This window comes from Streptopelia decaocto (assembly GCF_964273445.1).
Source record: "Streptopelia decaocto genome assembly, chromosome: 7".
NCBI lineage: Eukaryota > Metazoa > Chordata > Aves > Columbiformes > Columbidae > Streptopelia > Streptopelia decaocto.
In genome coordinates, this window is record NC_138661.1 from 18466987 (window position 1) to 18488240 (window position 21254).

General features: G+C 37.8%; 1 protein-coding gene across 3 annotated transcripts in view; it reads left to right on the plus strand.

Moving 5' to 3' along the window:
- The first annotated feature begins 644 nt into the window (after positions 1 to 644).
- NRDE2 (NRDE-2, necessary for RNA interference, domain containing) overlaps positions 645 to 21254 on the plus strand; it is a 35574-nt gene continuing 14964 nt past the window's right edge. Inside the window, exons 1-7 of one of the 3 annotated variants that reach the window (XR_014184700.1) lie at positions 645 to 1019; positions 9772 to 9880; positions 11900 to 12124; positions 14233 to 14382; positions 15867 to 16329; positions 16513 to 16915; positions 20605 to 20738. Coding sequence is in view for 2 of the 3 variants with exons in the window: in XM_082059128.1 (XP_081915254.1) it covers positions 719 to 1019; positions 9772 to 9880; positions 11900 to 12124; positions 14233 to 14382; positions 15867 to 16329; positions 16513 to 16915; positions 20605 to 20738 (1785 nt within the window). In the remaining variant the exon portion in view is untranslated. Of the gene's footprint in view, positions 1020 to 8534; positions 8643 to 9771; positions 9881 to 11899; positions 12125 to 14232; positions 14383 to 15866; positions 16330 to 16512; positions 16916 to 20604; positions 20739 to 21254 lie in introns of those variants that run through there. The other 2 variants (XM_082059128.1, XM_082059129.1) reach the window with 2 other exon arrangements.

Genomic DNA, 21254 nt, shown 5'->3' on the forward strand with positions numbered 1-21254 from the left:
AAACCCATTGTACACCTATAGCTTAACCACTGCGTGAAATTCTGTTCGTGCAGTGGTATTGATGTAGGAGTTAGAAAAACTAAAGAAATTCAACAAAGAGAACATTATGAAGCAGCTTTAATATACAAAGAAAAAAGGCAGACTTTTCAGTTCAGAAAGGAGAAGTATCTTAACAGTGTATAAAATTTTGCAAAGAAAGTGAACAGGGATGCTTATTTTACCTCACAATGCAAGAATCAGGCACCGGGCTCGAGACATAAAAGAAATACTGTTTCAGACATTAACTAATTAAAAAATGGAACATCCTGCCCAACGAAGTGCTAAGTATAACAGTACAGAAATTATTTTTCCAGTTTGTTTATGGAAGACAGGCTCATGGATGCTATTAAACATGCTGGGCAACTCCGTGGTCAGGAGACTTACGAAGGACTGACTGTAGGAGGTTATTTCTTCCCTAAGCCCTCGCTAATGGTGTTTGAGAGAGGCTGCCGGGATAGATGGGCCTTCTGACATACAGTGGATACTAACAGAAAGCAAGCATGGCTTCTTGCAACATTCTGCTTTACACAGCCGAGTATTCCAGTCCCGAAAAGACGTTTCTGGGGTGCTTCCTCCTAGTGAACCCCATGAGGGAAGGCAGGGTGGTGGGGAAGGGCAGGCTGGCTCTGTAAACCCCATTCCCTTCCTTCAGCAGTTCCCTCCTCCAGTCCCCTTGGTGATGGCGGCGGAAGGTGCAGGCTACGCGGAGGCCTGCAGGAAACAAACACCCGAACAGCCTCAGCGCTGGGCCCTTTTTCTCTCAAGAGCCATAGGGTCCCGCCGCCATTTTGAGCGGTCGAGCGGACGGACTACATCTCCCAGGATGCTCGGCACCGCGGCGCCATCTTGCCCCGCCGCTCCGCGGGGCGGATCGGGCAGAATAGTGGCGACAAGCGCAGACATGGCCCTGTTCCCGGCCTTTGCTGGGGCCGCCGAGCCCGGGGAGCCCCCAGCCGGTAGCAGCGAGGGCTCCAGGAAAGGTAAAGTCCTGGGAGAGCTCTCTTTTCCCCAACAGCCCTCGGGAAGCCCTTCCGCTTCCACTCGCCTCCACACGGAGCCTCCTGCCCCGTGCCGGCCGTTCCGCGCACCCCGTCAGGCCTACTCCGGCCGCCCGCCCTCCGACGGCACAGCCCGGCCCGCCCCTGCGTGCCCGCGTTGCTGACGGGCGCTCCGCCTCCGCCACGGAGCTGCGGGGTGGGCGGTGCTGCCGCCGGGACCCCGGCAGCGGTTCTCTGTGTGCGGCGGCTCTGGGGGCTCGGGGGTGCGCACAGGGGCTCGGCTGCCAGGGCAACCCCGCCGCCGGGAGCGCTCGGCTCGGCCTGCCTGTGTGCGCACTCTGTGCAGGTCACAGCCGGGCTGCTGGGAGCAGAGCGGTCATGGCTACCGGGGAGTTAATACCCGTGAGGGGCCTGCAGAGAGAACCTGCACCAGGGTCGTCCACATAGAAATGATGCCAGCTTCTCCTTAGGAGGTTCTCAAGTGTGTGCAGTTTTGCGTCCGGCTGTCTGCTGGTAGATCGTAGAGTCATAGAACCATTTTGGTTCGAAGGGGCCCTTGAGATCATCGAGTCCAACCAGAACCTAAATCTAGCACTAGACTATGTCCCTAAGCATGGCTGTACAAATACTCATCTTCGAGGAAGTCTATGTTGGCTTTGTGTGTGTGGTGGAGAACATTTGCTTTATGTGGAAAATGAGGGTTTCTTTTTTCTTCTTTTTTTTTCATCTTTTTTTTTTCTTTTTTCTTTTTTTTTCTTTTTTCTTTTTTCTTCTTTTTTCTTTTTTCTTCTTTTTTCTTTTTTCTTCTTTTTTCTTTTTTCTTCTTTTTTCTTTTTTCTTCTTTTTTCTTTTTTCTTCTTTTTTCTTTTTTCTTCTTTTTTCTTTTTTCTTCTTTTTTCTTTTTTCTTCTTTTTTCTTTTTTCTTCTTTTTTTTCTTTTTTCTTTTTTTCTTTTTTTTTTTTTTTAATTGCCTGCTGGCCTTGGGTAACTTAAAAAGTGCTTCCTCATTTCCTTGTTTATTAAGCCAGATTTTATTTGTAAAGGATATTTTTTGCAAGGTCATGAGAGATTACGGTTCAATTTATCACTTTGACTGTCATGGTTGCTGTCTAGCAAGTTACGCTTGTATTAAATGAGTGAAGAACCCTTCCTGGTGTATTGCCAAACTCTGAAGTATGCGCAACATATATTAATTCTACTGGGAGATGTTTTGAATGATGGGTTTTGCTTGTCAGCTTCTGCCACCCTTGAGTCTGCCCATCCTAGAGATACCACAGCAAGAGGAAACTCTAAGAGAATTGTTTTCCTACGCTGAATTTCTTGTACCTTTTTTCCAGTCAGTATGGTGAGGTTTTGAAGCTTTTAGCAATATAGGCTGGGATTAGCTGCTTGTTCTAGCCAGTTCTGTGTACCCCCTGGTGGCATTGCAGCTGTTGAGGCTCAGTCTGCCAATGCAGAGAAGTTCTAGCCACGCTCAGGAGCCTCTCTGGTAATGACACTTGGTGCAGGGAATAGTGGATGTAATAAGATCCCAAGTTATAGCTTCTAGGAAGAGAGGAGCTGCTCTGCCAGGCACAGGTACACTAAAATTCTCTAGTAGAAAGACCTGTCTTATATTTTAAAACTCTGCGAAATTGGCCTTACAGTTTGTTATGCGTAGTCTGTGTCACCGCAGACCAGCTGTCTGGAAGATCAAATTACACAGAAAAAGAGGTTAAGACTGACTTTGGGAGCTAGGTTTCAGTTATTAGCTCTGTTTATGAGAGACGCTTTAGTCTACTAGAAGTAGACAATTACAGACAGAACTTTAAGGAACATAAATTGTTTCTTTAATGTGTTATCCAATATTGTACTTTGTTGTTAATGACCACATTTCAGTATAAGTTATAAAAATTAAGTATTAACTCGGAGCCACATTTATGGTGGCATATATCAAATTTCACACGTTCAGCGTGTGAGAACTTGAGAACTTGACAGGCAACTTTGGTATCTCTCTGATAGATGACTCTCTCTTTCCTTAGAGCTGATATGAAGCCAAAGTCCATCATAATACAGAGATCGCAGAGTATGTTGTATTTAACATGATTTGTAAAACTGAGGTGTCTCTTGCAGTCATTTATGTCTCATACTCTTACAAACCTTCCTAAACCATTTATAAATATGTGTTGCCTGAAACAGAAGTATTGCTGTATGCTCTTCCTACCCTGCTAGATTGCTGAGTTGCAGCAGCCTCTAGAGTGCAAAGTAATTTTGGATATGGTTCCTTACAATTATGTTTTCAAGCTTAATTAGTTTTTGGTAGAAGATAAATTACAAATTTATCCGTAGCCATACTGAACAGAGCAGTGGTAATAATTAACCCTGCTGACAGTAGTGAGCATTATGCAAAGTGTTATTTACAGCCTGAGCTATTCTATAGGTAAGATGACGCAGTGATTTTTGCTGAAAACAGATTTGCAGGATTCTGAGAGGCAACAAAAGTCTTTGCATATCTCTTAAAAATTGACTCTGTAGACATGCACTGTAAATATATATATTTTTTTTTCTTGGGAAGGTATACAAAGAATGCCATTGTATTGCTTCTATTGTTGTGCTCATGAATGTGGATGGTAGAGTAGAACATGAACAAGTACATACATCTTATTACAAAATAAATAATACATTTTATTGTTTATGTTCTTTAAGAACGTAAATCTGACCTGAGAAAATGATAAGCTTTTAAAACATCTGACAAGGAAACAAAACAAATGAAAAGGTAGAGTTTTGAAGTTTGGAATGTGTTTTGATGTTTGAACTGGATGTATCCAGCTAAGTGATTCACTGGAGATTATTTACAAGGAGATTCGTACTTGCATGTTGTGTAATGGAAAAAATGGTTCAGTTCTTTCCAGAGTATTCGGTCAATTTGATTAAATTATTCAGAAAATACTGTCATTGGAGAATTCTAAATATTTCCCTGGTGTATTCACAGAGGCATATTGACTGTGCTACAGGGGTTGGTTCTTGCAGTGTGATTCTTCAGTGTTTTAAAAATGCAATTTGATCTCATTTGCTCAGGTAGAACCAAGTTACGGGCGCAGTCAGGGGATTAATGTGTATGACTTCATTTCTCTAGGTGAGTTTTCCTTAGAGGCCCTAAAAATAGTTTAAAATGTAAAAAATAAACCTTATTCTGCTTGCACTCACTGTTGTAATCATATTGCACCAAGTTAGTGAGTTGACGTCACATCTGTAAGGGGATAACAGATACTTTCAGGTAAAGTTAAGTCAAAATGACATCTTGGAAGTCCTTTTCTAATAGCTAACAGTGATAATAGACATTATTTTGCTATATTTAAGACAAATTTCCTATGGATATGGATCTCATGGATGCTTGCTGTGCATTTGTCTGCCAGCCTACCTAATATCTCTCTCTTCCTCCTCAGGAGTTTTAACTCTTTCAGTCAAATTTGTCGTGGTAGGAGAGAAAAATGGTAAAAATAGTCTTTGAAAAACCTACGTCTGTAGAGGCTGTAACGTGAATTGAACTATTACAAGGATAGATGGGCTTGGCAATGAGCGTATGTTCCAGTCTGACTCTTGCCCAGCCAATAATTAAGGGATGTGACAAATTACTGTAGAATGGTCTAGAGAACCCAGGTAATTCTGAAACTGTGGCAGTGGTGGGGAGCGTAAAGAATGAAGGACACAACTCAGAAATCTGGGCTTCAACCTTTTGTGAGCTGCAGCATTAATGTATTGGGAGAGGAGGGGAATGAAAATTTTGCCAACTCACACTTTTTATTTAGGAATGTGATTCTGTTCTTAGAAAAACCTTTCAAACAGAGAAATGTAAAGATAATGGCTTTCCGCTCTTCTGTCAGTTCGGTAAAGCCTCTTTTGTTTAAAGTCTGTTTTGTGCCTCAGGGACATCTGTATGGTTAGTCAGCCCTGTGTCTTATTGTGTCTTCTAAAACAGCTGGAACTTTACCGCTTGCTTTGTTTGTTTTCTTCTCTGTTCATTTTGTCAGTGTGATCAATAATGCCCTTTTAAAAAGAAATATATGAGTTACTTTTTATTTTTCAGTCTTTAACACTGAAGCTCTTAGTGCTGCTAAGGATTTCCATCTCCATTTGGAAGCTATTTGGCGCTGTAGTACCATAAGGCTCAAGGTTACAAAATGTAGCATACTTGTTGCTGTATGCAAACATTTTTTTCCTAGTTTGGGCTGGTCTGTATCTAAGTTGTTTACGCTGACGAATAATATTGAAAAATATATTATCTGCATTAATCTTTGGAAGACCTGATGTTATGCTCTTGAAATAAATGAAAAGCCTGTGTTGATGAATGCAGCATGTTAAAAGACCTTAGATCAAGATCTTAAAAGTTAAACATCTCAGAGGTTTTTCCTGATGGTCTGAATTCTGAACTTTGTCATGAACAACTGTATGACTGAAGGCAAATTGTTTAACTTCATTCTGCCTTCCAGCTTACTCTTTAAAAAAATGTAACCCGGTGTTTTATTGCCATGAGTATTAGTATATTTCAAGTGATTTCATTCAAATCAATGCAGAACTACCTTGCAACAAATTAATTTCTGCTAAAAAATAATGCTAGTCAATTATTTATTACACATCACAAAGGGAAACAATAATTTATTAAAAAGAACAGAAGCTCAAGGCCACAGAGAATATCTTTGTGCCTGAAGTATGTTATTGAAGATCTGGACAAAGACAAATAAGATAGGTCTTGTATATCTTTGGAACAGATATAATAATTTTAAGGAGATCTGTCTGGCTAATAAGTTACAGTTTTGTGCTGTTATTTGATACACCTTTACACCAGAGACTCTGCCAACCAGTAAATTTTTCTGACTTGTTAGGTGGATCTAGGTAGTACAATGCAAATCAAAACAAAGATGGATTTTCTTTAAGGGAATTAAATGTCTCCTTTATTTCTGTAAGTAAATAAAAGGCTTTTTGCACACATCAGTGGCATTTACTGAAATCTAGAGTGCTCTGGACCATTGCACTTTCTCTGAATTTGTCTTTGTTTAAGGAAGGCCTGAGTGTGACCAGTAGAAAAACATTGCAGGGTTGCACTTTGCTCCTGTGTTCTCTTACACCCCGTCTTCATTACCAAAATGAAGAAATAATTGAATATAAGGATATAAGAATATAAGGAAGCTAATTTTTAAAATCAAAATCACATTTAATAAATATACCTCAAAAATCTTGAGTATAAAGGAGTACTGAGTATACTGCATGACATATATTGAATTATTAACCAATCTGATTATGCAGCTATTTGGTGTATGAATTTATTTAACTCCTATATGTTTTAAATATGTGATGGTTACAAAATTATTCGTGAGAAACATTTGGTACTTCATGGAAAATAGTAAATACAATTATTCTAAGAAGTAATTGTGATTTTAGGTTGTTTCTTAATACATCTCTTACAGGATCAAAATAAGAAATTAACTTATTGTTGTATAATACTTTATTCCCTAGCAGGGGAAGTAATTATTTTGATAGGCAAGTGAAATGTTGCTTGGATATTATCCAGCATAAATCTTTCTCATTTAAGCTCACCAGAGGTTTTGGAAGAATTTTTTGTCAGAGATTTACAGTTTTAGAATCATAGACAGAAACTTAAAATGAAGGTGTTTGTGCCAGGGTGGATTAGTTTAAATTAAAGAGTAGATTTTTATTGTATTTGAATAGGCAAGTAAGGATCATACTTTTAAGGTTTCATTTTTTTATTCTAATTTTACATTAATATTTCTTAAGTGTTTTCCTAAAAGAGGAAAAAAAAATCATGTTGATTTGCAACAAAGCAGGATAGTATATTTGCCTTAGGTTTGGTGATTCTGATTTCCAGGCAGAAGGTTACAATAGTGTACCTATCCATTATACAGCTGAATCTTCATTTTTCAGTTTACATCCTACATTTTGGTGAGCTGGGAAATGGTGCGTGGCAGTGTTCTGCAGGGTGTTAGCTGGGGTGTTCATGGGAAGTGTGTTGTGGTCCTGACAGTGTCATGAATTGTGGGCTGTCCTCTGCAGAGAGTTGGAGGCTCAAGACAAGCCCATCCAAAGGGTCTTTGGTAGCAGGGACAGCCTCTTGGGAAATGGAGCTTAGCTTGATAGTACGTGCTTCTTCAGAGAATCATAGAATGGGTTGGGTTGGAATGGACCTTAAAGATCGTCCAGTTCCACCCTTACTGCTGTGGACAGGGACACCGTCCACTAGACTAGGTTGCTCAAAGCTGGCCTTGAACACTTCCAGGGATGGGGCAGCCACAGCTTCTCTGGGCAACCTGTGCCAGTGCCTCACCACCCTCATGATTAAGAATTTCTTCCGTATATCTAATCTAGATCTACTCTCAGTTTAAAGCCATTGTCCCTTGTCCTATCAGTACATGTCCTTGTAAAAACTCCCTCTCCAGCTTTCTTGTAGGCCCTCTTTGGGTACTGGCAGGCTGCTAGAAGGTCTCCCTGGAGCCTTCTCTTTTCCATGCTGAACACCCCAACTCTCTCAGCTTTTCTTCATTGGAGAGGCACACAAGCCCTGTGATCATTTTTGTGGCCCTCCTCTGGACTCACTCCAACAGGTCCATGTCCCTCTTATGTTGGGGACCCCACAGCTGGATGCAATACTGCAGGTGGGGTCTCATGAGAGTGGAGTAGAAGTAGAGAGGGAGAATCAGCTCCCTTGACCTGCTGGACATGATTCTTTTTGATGCAGCCCAGGATACAGTTTGCTTTCTGGTCTACCAACGCACATTTTTGGGTCGTGTTGAGCGTCTCATCAACCAACACCCCCACGTCTTTCTCCTCAGGGCTGTTCTCAATCCATTCTCTGTTCAGCCTGTATTTGTGCTTGGGATTGCCCTGACCCACGTGCAGGGTCTTGCACTTGGCCTTGTTGAACTTCATGAAGGTCACACAGGCCTACCTCTCAAGCCTGTTAAGGTCCCTCTGGATGGTATCGCTTCCCTCCAGCATGCTAACTGTACCACACAGCTAGGTGTTGTTGGGAGGGTGCACTCCATCCCACTGTTCATGTCTCCAACAGAGAAGTTAAGCAGCACTCATCCCAGTACTGAGCTCTGAGGAACCCCACTCATCACTGGTCTTCACTTATAGATTGAGCTGTTGACCACAACTCTTTAAGTGTGACCATCCAGCCCATTCCTTATCAACCAAGTGGTCCATCAGTCAAATCCATGTCTCTCCAATTTAGAGACGAGGGTGTTATGCGGGACAGTGTTAAATGCTTTGCACAAGTCCACGTAGATTATGTCATTGGCTCTTGCCTTATCTACTAACGCTGTAACTGCGTTGCAGAAATTTGTCAGGCACAATTTGCTCTTAGTGAAGCCATGGTGACTCTTGCCAATCACCATATTTTTCATGTATTTTTCTTGATGAGTTTAACTCAGGTTAACAAACTGTTTTGCAGCCTGCTCCATTTTTAATCCTTTTGTGGACAACAGTTCAGCGATATGAGATGGAAGAAAGAGTTTTGGTATGAAGAGCTATTTCTGAAAGAAATACTTTAGCAGGAGAAGAGATATATGGCTTGGCAGACAATGAGTTCATGCTATTTAAGGATTAGAGGTCAGTGTAGTCAAAAGCACAAAGACAAGAGTGTGACAGGAAGAACACTGAGGCAAAAATGGTTGTGAAGAGCACAGAGAACAGGCAGGGAGACCAAATTTGTTTCTTTTGTTGTTATCTGCTGCAGTCTGGCTCCTCAGAGGCTGATTTTAAATTCTGTGTGATGCAAAATTACATTTGTTGTTTAATATGTTAGAAAATTTCACATACTGAAAAGAATTATAGAAACAAAATTTCTATGAAAATTGCTATAAAAGTTTTAATACCAGTAAAATTATCACAAAAAATTCCCCTCCACATCGTATCGGTATCTGATCTTATCTGATGACTGAAATGGCTGAGGTCTAGATGCAGAATGCATAATGCTGACTAATATATCAAAATTAGCATCAATTAGCCTTTTTTCACAGTATTTCAAAGTCTAATCTTATTTCGGTGGTTAGAGAACTGAGAATCCAGTGACACATTTTGACCTCGTATAAAACACTTGAGTAATCTTATCAGTAATGACTGTCTCTGACAATAAACTCATATTATGTGTTATCCATACAGTGAATAAAGTACATTTTTGTAAGTTTGAATAAGTTGTATTGTATTCATTAACTACACCTTTCACTGAATTATGCCCTTCTGTAATTTTTTCAATTTTACTCTTTAAATATGTAAATATCTATATTATATATTGTATATCATTATTATAATTAATACATAAAATATGTAAATATACATGAGATGCTTATATAATATCCAGGCATTATAATTATATATAAAGTTAGAATTTTTACACAGTAAAAATTAATATTGGACAGATTTTCTTTAAAAGTGTATAGCAGTGTATGAAACATATTCTCTGCTTTCAGTATGAACTTTCAAGTATTATTATATGGTGGGCTTTTTAAAACTTTGATGTCAGGGGAAGATTCCAGCTACTAAATATTTCACCTCATTACAACCTAGTTTTCTGCTGAATGGAAGTTTCATGGACTGCTTTCTGATTTACTCAGTATTACACGACTTAATGACATTGGCCGCAATTTTAACTGTCTGCTGACTAGATTAACCCTCAGCTTTAAAAAGCACAGCAAGCTAATTTGTGCTGATCTCATACTTTTTTTTTTTTTATCTGCAGAATTGGACTGGCTTAGTAACCCAAGCTTCTCTGCGGAAGATGCACTGTTACTGCATCAGCGCACTACAGAAGTTGCAAATCTCATCCCTGAAAAAGCACCACTAATAAGGTAGACTATGCGTCAATATTTTTAAAATATCCTCTTTCTTTTGTCCTTCTTATCTTTTGTTATATGAGACCAAAATCAGAAGCTTTTAGGGCTGCTTTTCATCCCACAGTTCAGTATTTAAAAAGGGCTGAACTGAGTCATGTATAAAAGTGTGAATAATGCTTCAATGTCCTTAAAATAATGAGAAATTATACTTATGCTATTACATTCCCATTTTCTTTTTTGCACAGCTGCATTTAAATCATTGTTATTTTGGAATGGAAAGGGAACTGAGTGATCATGAGTCTTCATGAGCTTTTAAATGTCCTAAGTGACCCTTGAAATAATGTAAAGATTAAGCATCATCTTTGTGATTTCTCTGTGAAAATCAGTTCAAGCAGCCATTTCACAGTCGAGTTTTTTACTTTCTAAAAAGTAGTTGAAGATGTGGATTAATGAAATATTACATGTATCAAATTGTGCAGCTGTGTAGAACATGCTGATCAGGGAAGTGGGTGATTACATTATTTTTAAAAAAATAAGCTTTAAGCAGCCATGTTTGCTGAAGAACTAGTTTTAACAACTTCACTTGAATAGTTGCTATACTTGGCATATCTACACTATAACTTGCACTTAATAATTAATGGAATCGAGTTACAGTTGCCAAGTTCAAAAACTTAGTCACTTTTAATTTGATACAAGATCCTGTGTTTATAATGACTCTCGATAGTCATGATAGAGATTGTCTTTATAATAATAACCATAGCTGAATACATATTTTTATATACTATTTCATACATTTATATGTATTGTGTGATTGAAATGCAATAACTGTTCTGTTTATCAGTCATATATTCTGCTTATATTTCTTCAGACCTTCTCAGTTTAATGTCATAAAAATAAGGAATTTGCAAATTACCATTCAGATAGAATGACATAGTAAACCTACCATATTTAATTAATCCTTGAAAAATAATTTGTCAAAAAATAGCATTCAGAGAAATGTTTGAAATTTTTGCCTATTACTAGGTATGTTCTCAGTTCAATAAAAACTAATTATTTCAACATTATTGGTGTTTTTTTGGGGGGTTATGGTTTGTTTAGGTTTGGGACAGTGTGTGTGTTTTAAAGGCCTGCTAATGGTTCTTCCATGGCTTCTTTTTCCTTAGTGCCCTTAAATTGTGTAAGGCTTTTTTTTAGGTGCCTTGCTTCTGTCATATTAGGAATACTGAGACTTGTCACTCCTTTCTTTTATTGAAAGATTCCAGAAAAACTGTTTAAAAAGAGCTTGTGCTTTGATGAAGGGTTAGAGAAGACCTCCATTATTTCAGTTGATGATTGTTAACTATGGAAGTGTACGCAATATATACAATAATATACATATGTTTTGCCAAAACTACCTGTCCTCTGCGTGATCTCTCAGTAAGTCAGCTGTCTGTTGCCTGTAGTGTTTATTACTACGTTATACGGTATGATAAGATTAATCCAGTAGTCATCAAAACTGTTCTGTGATTGCTGAGATTTGGATTTCTAATCTGGAAATGATTTTAAAAGTATGGGGTTTTTTGTTGTTTCTTATGTAAATCACAAAGAACAAGGAAAAAAAGTACAGATTTTTTTTCTTTTGTGGGTGACCTCAAAAGATTTCTCATCCTTTTAGCTTGACCTAAGTTGTCTGAGCAAAGTTAAGAAGTTTTATCAGCTCAGTAATATTCTTTAGTTCAGTGATGATAAGAGATGGATATTTATACAAATCACACACCAAAATGCCTTTGACAATTAAAACTGTAACACTGACTGTCAGTTGTTCCAAGAGCTGAATATTGTTGTTATTTAAGGCAGATTTATATCACTTTCATTATGTGTTGCTGCTAACTCTCTTCTCTAACAATACAGGTAGAATGAAGGTAAAGGTTAAAATGATTCTGAACTTTCTTATGCTGGTATTTCTTTGCAGTTTTACTACTTGGACATGTAGGGGGGGAGGGGTGTGTGTGTGTATATATTTATATATATACATACCTACTTGTTTCCAAGCAGGACTCCTTCAAGATCAGAATTGTCAGAGGAAAGTGATACAGATGAGAGTCTGAAACGGGCAAGTAAGAAAAGAAAAAAGCAAAAGAAAAAGCATCACCACTACAAGAAGACAAAAAAGAAAACCAAAGGGGACTCCAGTAGCAGTGAGTCGGACCTGGACACTAAGCACATCAAGGACAAAGCTGCAGGAAGCTCCAGAAATCACGAAAAGGAAGCAGCAGCAAAGTATGTATTTATTAGTACTATGCAAGATGTAAATTCATTGTGTTCTTGTACTTGTCTCTTTTATGAATGAAATTCTTACCACTGGTGGGTCATTTTTTTTTCTAAGCTGTATATGACTAAACCTGCATTCAAAGCAATGAAAATAGAATTAGAATAACTTGTTTAATCATATCTGAAAAACTGACTAAAATATTCTGTGAAAAGTACCGTTCTGCAGAACAAAGCATAATATGGCAGTAATGAAATATATTTTTAAAGATATGTCAAGGCTTATGTTGAGTTTTTGTAAGCATCTTGTTTCCTTTCATGGATCTTCTTTTGGGAGAGTTTGGAGAGGGATTACATTAAATGTTATTCTTAGTGCAAAAGTCTTAATATACAACTGTGTTTGTCTTGTGATATAACTTCCTCCTCACAGATTTAACATTTCCTTTGTTTCATATTAAGATGAAATTTGTTGTACAATTTAACATTTCTTTTATATCCAGCCATTTATTACTCTGTGCTGTGTGCTTCATACTTCTTGCTCATGGTGCATCTGTATGGGTATTTTAAAACTCAAATTGTTTTGCTAGATCTTATTTGTTAATTCTGGGAGCTCTAAAGTACTGTGTAATTAGTGGAGGTGTCATTTTTTTTTGTGGAACAATAACATAGATATGTGGTGGCTAGCATGATCTTTGAGCAGTAAAAGAGGTTCTGTGGCCACACCAAGTATATTCAAGCTTGGCATACCTAGCTGTGCCTTTCTCCATTGGTTGGGTTTTGGTGATTTCTTTCTAAGTGGACTGATCTAGCTGTCTGTGTAAGTCACCTTTCCCCATTTCTCATCCTGTTTTTTGAGCAGCCATTTTGCCTCTTTCTGGCTCCCTAGTTCCTGCTTTTTCTTTAGCATCAGCAGCTCTGGCTCTAATTCACAGCATTGCAGATGCTCCTGGGGACAGAGTGGGAATTTGGTGACACTGAGGAATTGTCATGGCTGGGTGTAGTCCAGGCAGTCCTTGACATCCCCAGATTTGCTCCTTTTCCCAAGGCAGAGGAACCAGGAGCTGAGAGCACAGGCTTGTGGGCTTCTGTCTGTGCTGAGGGACCTTTGCATCATTTCCATGTGGAAGAATGGTGGTGGTACTGGAGGTGTTGTTTGATGCCTCTGGCCACATTCACCTCCTCCTCGATAAAGGCCCTGTTGTTGGCTTGTGGTGGCCAAGGCTTACTTGGTTACGAGGAAGCACGGTAAAAGTCACTGCATTGCCAAGACCATTCTGTTCTGCCCAGTCAGTCTTGTCTTTGCTGGAAGGGGTTCTGGGCTGGATGGAATGGACTTACGTGCTGAACCTGGTTCATCAGCTGTTTGCTAGATTGGGCCAACCAGCCAGTGCTTTGCGCAGATGAAAATGCTGAAGTTCTTTCAGGGTGTCTGCTCTTACCTTTTTCCCACAAATTGTTGATACTGTGAGAATATTGAGTTTTCAGGAGACTGTTTTTGAAATGAGAACCACAAAATTACTTTAAATGCAATAGGCCTTGTGAAATTTCAGACATCTTCTCAAGACTGTAAAATTCATTTACTAAGTTATGTATTTGTAACATGAATTCAGACTGGAAGTTCATGGTTGTTTACCATTCAGAGGCAGGTAACAGTTGTCACCTAAGTTCATTTATATAACTGTAATCCATAAACCACTTTGATGCACACTGTTTTATCAAATGCATGGGTAGAATTACAGCTAATCAACAAAATCTTACAGGTTATCCTGTTTTTCTTAATTGTAGCATCTGACTAAGACAAAAGTAAATTTTAGAAGTAGCAAAATATGGCTTTTAGATTTTAGTTTGCCAGCCCGTTGATTGATTAAATCTAGTTATTACCTTTTGTAATTGTAAATCAAATTTTTGGAAGAGCAAAGAGTTCTTGTATTTTGTTTTGATGGTCCTATTAGTGTATTTCTAGATGATTTTTCCAAGTGTGTGACTGACTTTGCCATACTGGATCATATACCATGACTTTGAGTAAATTGCATTATTATGAACAACAGAAATGCAGTGTTTCCTGGGTAAATGCTGAATATGTGCACAAATGCTTAGAATATACTCCTTCTCTTCTGCAGCCTAGATAAGAAAACATCAAATCTTACCAGCAATCGCTTTGTTTGGCTTGATGATGTCCAGGCTATCACAGCAGAAACCTTCAGGGTAGACAAGAAACCAGACCCTGCAAACTGGGCCTACAAATCCTTGTATCGAGGGGACATAGCAAGGTACAACAGGTTGTTTTCTATTGGTATTGTCACTATCACAGAGTCACTATCTCAAGATTCAGTAACTTGAGTCTGGCTGTGAAATTTTTATGTAGAAGATGAAAAAGTAAGGTAACAGAATATTTTATTACAAAATTTGACTTTGCATTGGGCATAAATATTTTAAAAGACAAAAGATGCCATGAAATAATGGGAAAAAATTGCACAATTTTTATTTTTTCTAAGAACATTCTCTGTGTAGTAGACTGCAGGCATGTGATCTTGTAGAACTGCTATCTGGAGGTGGCAGCATGGGGCAGATTCAAAAGGATGAATTTGAGGTCAGAAATCCCTGGGTTCTGTTATGGATCATCTTTGGGCGAGTGCCTCTTTTGATGTCTATTGTTCCATTTCTGTGTCTGAAAGGGAAATGAAGGTACTGAGTATTTTGTACTAGATATATCAAGAGATTTACCTGAGTAGTTTGATATCCTTGCAAAAAACGCCACACAGATACTTCAACAAACAGATTTTATGTTACATCGCCCAGACATTGTACCAGAGGGTATCTGTCTTATGCATTGGTGCATTTCGAGTGAGTGTAGGTGAAATTGTATATTCAACCTCCTTAGTGGGTTGCTGGCACTATGATGACCCTTTTTCCTCATGTTAATGGAGAAGCCCATCAAAAGGAGCCTACACTGGGCTTGTGCATTATGTACGCACACCTACTTCTTGATGTTCTCAAGGAAAGTTGTTTAGCATATATAAAAAGTAATTATTTGTGGAGGAGGGAGGATTTATGGGTTTTATTTTTGTAGTGTATATGCCTCTGCAGTAAAATTGCCTGGTTACAATCCATGCCAATTTTCTGCCATCTTTGGACTGTCAGCTGTTTTTTGAGATGAAAAGTGTTAGTTTAGCATTGCATGTCAGTATGTCTGCCACTGAAAGGACATTCTTGGTAATATTTTAAGGCGATATTTTCCTTTCTCAATTCATGGGATTATTGTGAGCTTTATGAACCTGGTCTCTCTTTCTTCCCTCCCACCCCACCCACTTCTTGGCATATAAAATGGATAGAGGCTTAGGGATGCAGAAAGATACTACCAGACTGAACTACTGGTTTCTGATTTTTTCAGTTTAAAATAAGCTAATCGAAATAGTCTTAAATAATACTATCTGATATTTTTTTCTCCAGGTTTGTCTACATGGCTTAAAATTATACTGGAAAAAATAATTTTCCATCTGCTGAGTATGACAGATACTGTTGAACTCAGAAGAATCTTAGTATGATAATAAAAGTTGTGATGGCACTGAAAAAATAATGAAATCAAAGCCTTAATTAAGGAGAAAGTTACCAAATTCTTAGAGTTTTGAAGGTCTATGCATACATTATTTGGGTCAATTTGAATTAAAGTACTTCTTCCATGCTTTCTTTCAAGAGGAGTTATCTTTTCTAATGTGTATTTTAGAAGATGTTTAATTGTATTTTTCCTTCTAAGGTATAAAAGGAGAGGAGAGTCCTGTCTTGGCATAGATGCAAAGAAACAGTGTATAACTTGGGAGAGTTCTGCATCAAAAAAGAAGCAATTGCAGAGGCAACCTGAGCGCTACTTCACAAAGAACAATGTGAAGATACTGAACACAGATGGGATTCCTGTTTGCAAGAAAGGTTCTTCATCTGACCCAACTGCTTTTATACCAGTTTTCGAAACGGAAACTGATGATCCTTCTGGCACAGTGGAGGTAAATTCTCTTGGGATATATGATCCATCAGCTACAGTGCAGCTACAAGGAAAAGGGTGCAGTGCTGCAGACCATGATCCTGTAAATACACAGCAAACAATTCAAGAGCCTGGGATAAATATCAACTCCATTCTAATGACAAAAGTGGAAGAACATAACAGGAAAGTCAGAGAAAACCCAAGAGATATTAATGCTTGGATGGAATTTGTTTCTTTTCAGGTATGTGTTCTGACCAACCTCGTTGCTTATTATAAATCATAAATAAAAGTTTCCTTTGTTTAGGACTATATATCTTCTATTGATAAAGAATAAGCTGTTAATTAATCTTAAAAAATATCAGCATTCTTCTTGTGATTCTAGTGATGATTCTTCCTAATGTCATGATTTTTCTGTTGTTTTAAGGATGAATTAATGAGAGGATCTAGCCTTTATGCCAGCAAGGGAGAGCAGGAAGTAAGAAGAAAATCACTGAAGTTAATCTTGGAAAAGAAACTGGCTATTTTAGAGAGGGCAATTGAAAGCAATCCAAGTAATGTTGATCTGAAACTTGCCAGGCTGAAGCTTTGCACTGAATTCTGGGAACCACCAGCTTTGATCAAAGAATGGCAGAAGCTAATTTTCTTACATCCCAATAATCCAGAGCTGTGGAAGAAATATCTCCTGTTCTGTCAAAGTCAGTTCACTACGTTTTCTGTTTCAAAAATCAATAGTCTCTACGGAAAATGCTTGACGACATTGGCAGCTGTACAAGATGGCAGCATGGTATCGCATCCTCTGCTGCCTGGGACAGAAGAAGCTATGCTAGGTAAGGTTCTTCCTATTTCATCTTATGCTCAGAATGGTCTTCACAGGAGCTGACTACATTCTCTGTAAGAATAGGCTTTCCTATGTATTATGGGAAATTTTTATTCAAAATGCCTGGCATCCTGATTTCTTAGCTGAGAATTCCAACCAAATATGGACATAACAGATGCTTTTCTACCCCAAGAGAGTTTGTGATACAACATCCAGTAAAGTCTAATGTGCTGAGTGGTTTACAATACAAATCTCAAGGCTGGAGAATTGCAGCCGACAGCCGAGAGATGTGCTTTTATGTTTGAGAAATGTTAATTAAAAAAACCCACAGTTGCCTGGTGAGAAAGAAACAATTATCTTTTGTTCAAAAGTTTTATAGTTAATTACTTTAATCCAGAAAAGAGAAGAAACATGGGAAGTCTAATGTGAAATTTTCTTGAGCATACCAGTTCATAGGTGGAGAATTCTAAACTGTAATATCATGTGATCGTGCCTTCTGTATTTATTGTATGCGTATATGTACTACTTATAATTTGTTATATAATTATCCCTGGAAGGGAAATTAGTCAGATGTTAGGATGCTGGACTGGATCCAGGGAAGAAACGAGTTCATGCTCAGTTCTGGTATGGGCTTTAAATTTATTTGGAGCTAAATGACTTAACCTATCACATTTGAATTTTGCTTCTCTACCTTGGGGGGTCATTGTGATTATTAGTCGATTGATACACTGAGGAGGGGGAAATATTAGTGTCACCATGAATATATTTGTGTGATGCTTTTGGTTTTTTCTTTTTAAAATTTGTTTTATATCTAGAGGAGACTATTATGAAGCAGTCCACATTTCTCCATATGTAGCATAGTCCAAGGAAGCTCTTTTTTTATCCAAGTCCCTGTAACTCATGTTTGAACAGTGATGCTATCTTTTAGGCAGTATCCACTCTGGATTTACAGATTGAGATACTGGATTGCAAATTAATTTCAGGTATTCAGATCTCCTGTGGTCTTCAGTTAATTCGTTTTGGATCAAGCACTGGAAAAAGTGCTGTAAAGGAAAAATCCTGTGCTGGCAGGTGGATATTGTACTGCCTGACTGCTTCTAACTGCTTCTGCTGTCTCTAATTTCCAACACCTCGATCACTTTGCACACTAATCACAATGAATGATTCTCAGAACAAATGTTTTATTGAGCATCTGTTTTTTCACACAGGAAAGTTTTTCCTTCCTTCCTTCCTTCCTTCCTTCCTTCCTTCCTTCCTTCCTTCCTTCCATCCATCCATCACATACTGTTTGTCAAGTGATATAAGCATTATTTAATGGAGTTCCTTTAGCTAGTTAACTATGTTAGATTGATTGAACATTTTTCAAAATACTTGTATGCTGGCAATGTCGGTATGGATAGGTTAAACTGAAAATGGACTTGGCTTTATTTGTATTTCTGATCCACTCTTAATGGCTTGTTGTTCTGTATTAAGGTATTAAGACTCTAGTGATTTGTTTATGAACACTGTTGAGGGGTTTTGTTTGTGGTTGTAGGTTTTGGTGTTTTGTGGGTTTTCTTTGTTTGTTTGTTTTGCGTGTGTGTGGGTTTTTTTTTTTTTCCTCAATTTTTGAATTCAAATTATAGGAGTGGGGAGACTTCTTGATCTGAGGGTTGTGTTGTTGTTGTTGTTTTGTTTGTTTTGGTTTTGTTTTGTTTTTTTTCAGTGACTCAGCTACTAATTCTTGTGCTGAATTTGAACTGACAGTGTACTTATGAGGAAGATTACCAAATCGTTTGTTAAGATAAATATACAGAGTTTCACAAATTAATAATGAGGTGAATAGCAGTGTAGGTGTATAGTAGGCTTGTATCTTCAACCTTTGACCTTTGATAATGACAAAATGTAAGAGCTAGTTGTAAATAGTGGTGGATTATGCCATCTAGTGTTCAGTACAGTGCATGGTACTATCTGCTTGGAAATGAGTGGGTATTTTTTTAAAACATGAAATTTAAGAAAACAGGTAAAATTTGATTTAAAGTTATAATATTTGTTTTTACTTTAGTTTTGAAATAGCATTTTGTAAGATTTTTAATTTACTAGGATCTGCTAATGTAAAGCCAATGAAGGTAAGCATTCTCAAATTTTGCTATGGAAAAGGAGTTCTGTTTCTCAATTTATACGTACTGGTTGGGGAGAAACATCCCTACCTTTTAGGTTAGTTCAGCTGCAGAAGTCTTTTAGCATCATGGACTGAATTAACTATGTATTCATGCTGGTTTCAGCTTTTACTACAAAGAAAATGCACATCTTTGCATTTTTTCAAATATAGAGGGTTTTTTTTTTATCATGCAGAAAATCTAATGCTATAATTTATTTTTATCTTCAGTTTGGCAGCAAGTCCTGATGAGATATTCTCTACATTCAGACTATTTTAATCAAAATTCATCTGTTTGAAGCTGTGAAACTAGGAAAGGACAAATTTTACAGTGACAGTTGGATACTGAAATTGATGGGGAAAGTGCCTAAATTGGTTAAAATACTTTGGAAGATTCTATTATATACTTAAACATACTTTGTGTTGTTTAAATACCTTTAGAAACCTCAGAGTCTTTGTTGTCAGAAACAATCATTGACTTTGCAGGAAAATTGGATGGACTGCTTAGTTTGTACATTCTAGCTGAATTCATATTTTTGTATGCACACATCTGATGTAAATCTGAATACAAATAAAATGAGTAAATAATTTGCCACTTCTCAGGATTAAAAAATAAGCTGCTAATTAGAAGCAACCCTGCAAAGCCAATGCATTTAGTGAAGCAACAGTAGTTTTTGAAGAACTGTTTCTAGAACTACCAATGAATTATTTAAGTCTTGATTTATGGGGTTTGGTTCTTTTTGAAAGTGAATTAATATTATGATTTAAAACAATTTGGTTTTTGAACAGCCACTGGTTTGTTAAGACTTGAGTGTAATTTGGAGTGATGGAATATCTCTGAGATGTTCTTGAACTGCCTAATAGTAGAGGTGTTGATAATACCTGCTATTTCTCCAGCTGTTTCACTTAAGACTCTGCAAATATATTAATAGAAAAACTGGGCCTTTCCTTCCCTTTTTGAGCTGGGACTTGAGGCTCCCTCTGTAGCGGAGATATGGCAACGATTACAGAAATAATTTGTTGAAGAGCGAGGGATAGGACTCTAATTTCAACCAATAATACTTTGGTCAAAAGACCAAACTTCTCTTAGCTAAGTTCTTATGTAAATGGGAATGAGAGTTGGAATGGAAATTGTGTACTACCAACATATTACCAATGTAACTATCTCATGCAAAAATGAGGCAAAAGGGGTTTTTGTTGTAATCACTCACGGTGTGAATTGTAATAATGCCCAGCATCTTCAAAGAGGGTTATGGCCCACTCTGACAGATGTTGGATAAGCTGAGTTCAGACCATTGTGTGTAAGTTTTATTCCACAACAAGAACAGTGCATGCATGGCATGAATAAAAAAGTCACCTGTCTGGCACATTTAAAGTGGGAGATCTTAAAGTTAATTAAACTACAACAATATTGACATGTGTTTTGGATTTTGATACTGTTCCAAAACAATTATGCTCTACAGCACTTCATGTATGTCTTTTATATATTTGTGGGCTGTAATAAAATACTTTGCAACAAAATTTATTTGAAATATTAAAATTTTATCTTCTTTACTTTACAGCTATATTTATTCAGCAGTGCCACTTCCTGAGACAGGCTGGCCATTCTGAGAAAGCGGTGTCTTTGTTTCAGGCTCTGATTGACTTCACCTTCTTTAAACCTGACAGTGTAAAAGATCTGCCAACAAGGGGACAGGTAGAAATTTCCATTTAAATGCATTTATGTCCTTGTGCATTACAGATAATGCTGTCACAGAAAAATGTTCATGAATTTTTAAGGACATGGGGAAATATTTTGAATCACAACTTAAAATACTTCAGAGTTCTTCAGGGTGATGCTTGCATTGGAAAAATGCTTGTGGGTCCTCTGGATAGGACTCATAATCTCTTTCTGTTCTAGACTGTTATTGCAAACATTTCTTAAGTTCTCTGTTATCTGTTGTTTTCAGTAATTCTTTGACGGCTACATTAGGAGCACCTTCATGCTTTAAAGTACCTTTTGTTTGACCCATGAGATTCCATTCAGCTTATTCTATTGAAGTACTGTGTCAATTTTTCTCTTCATTTGGTCAGGAAAATGTTGGGTGTGCACCCCAATAATGATGAGTAAGTTAATATTTAGAGGGGGCTGTTGCCAATGTAGCATCATCCCACTGGATTGTCAGGAGCTGCTTTCTTTTTGATGGGCCAGCAGTTAGGCAGCTGGGCTACC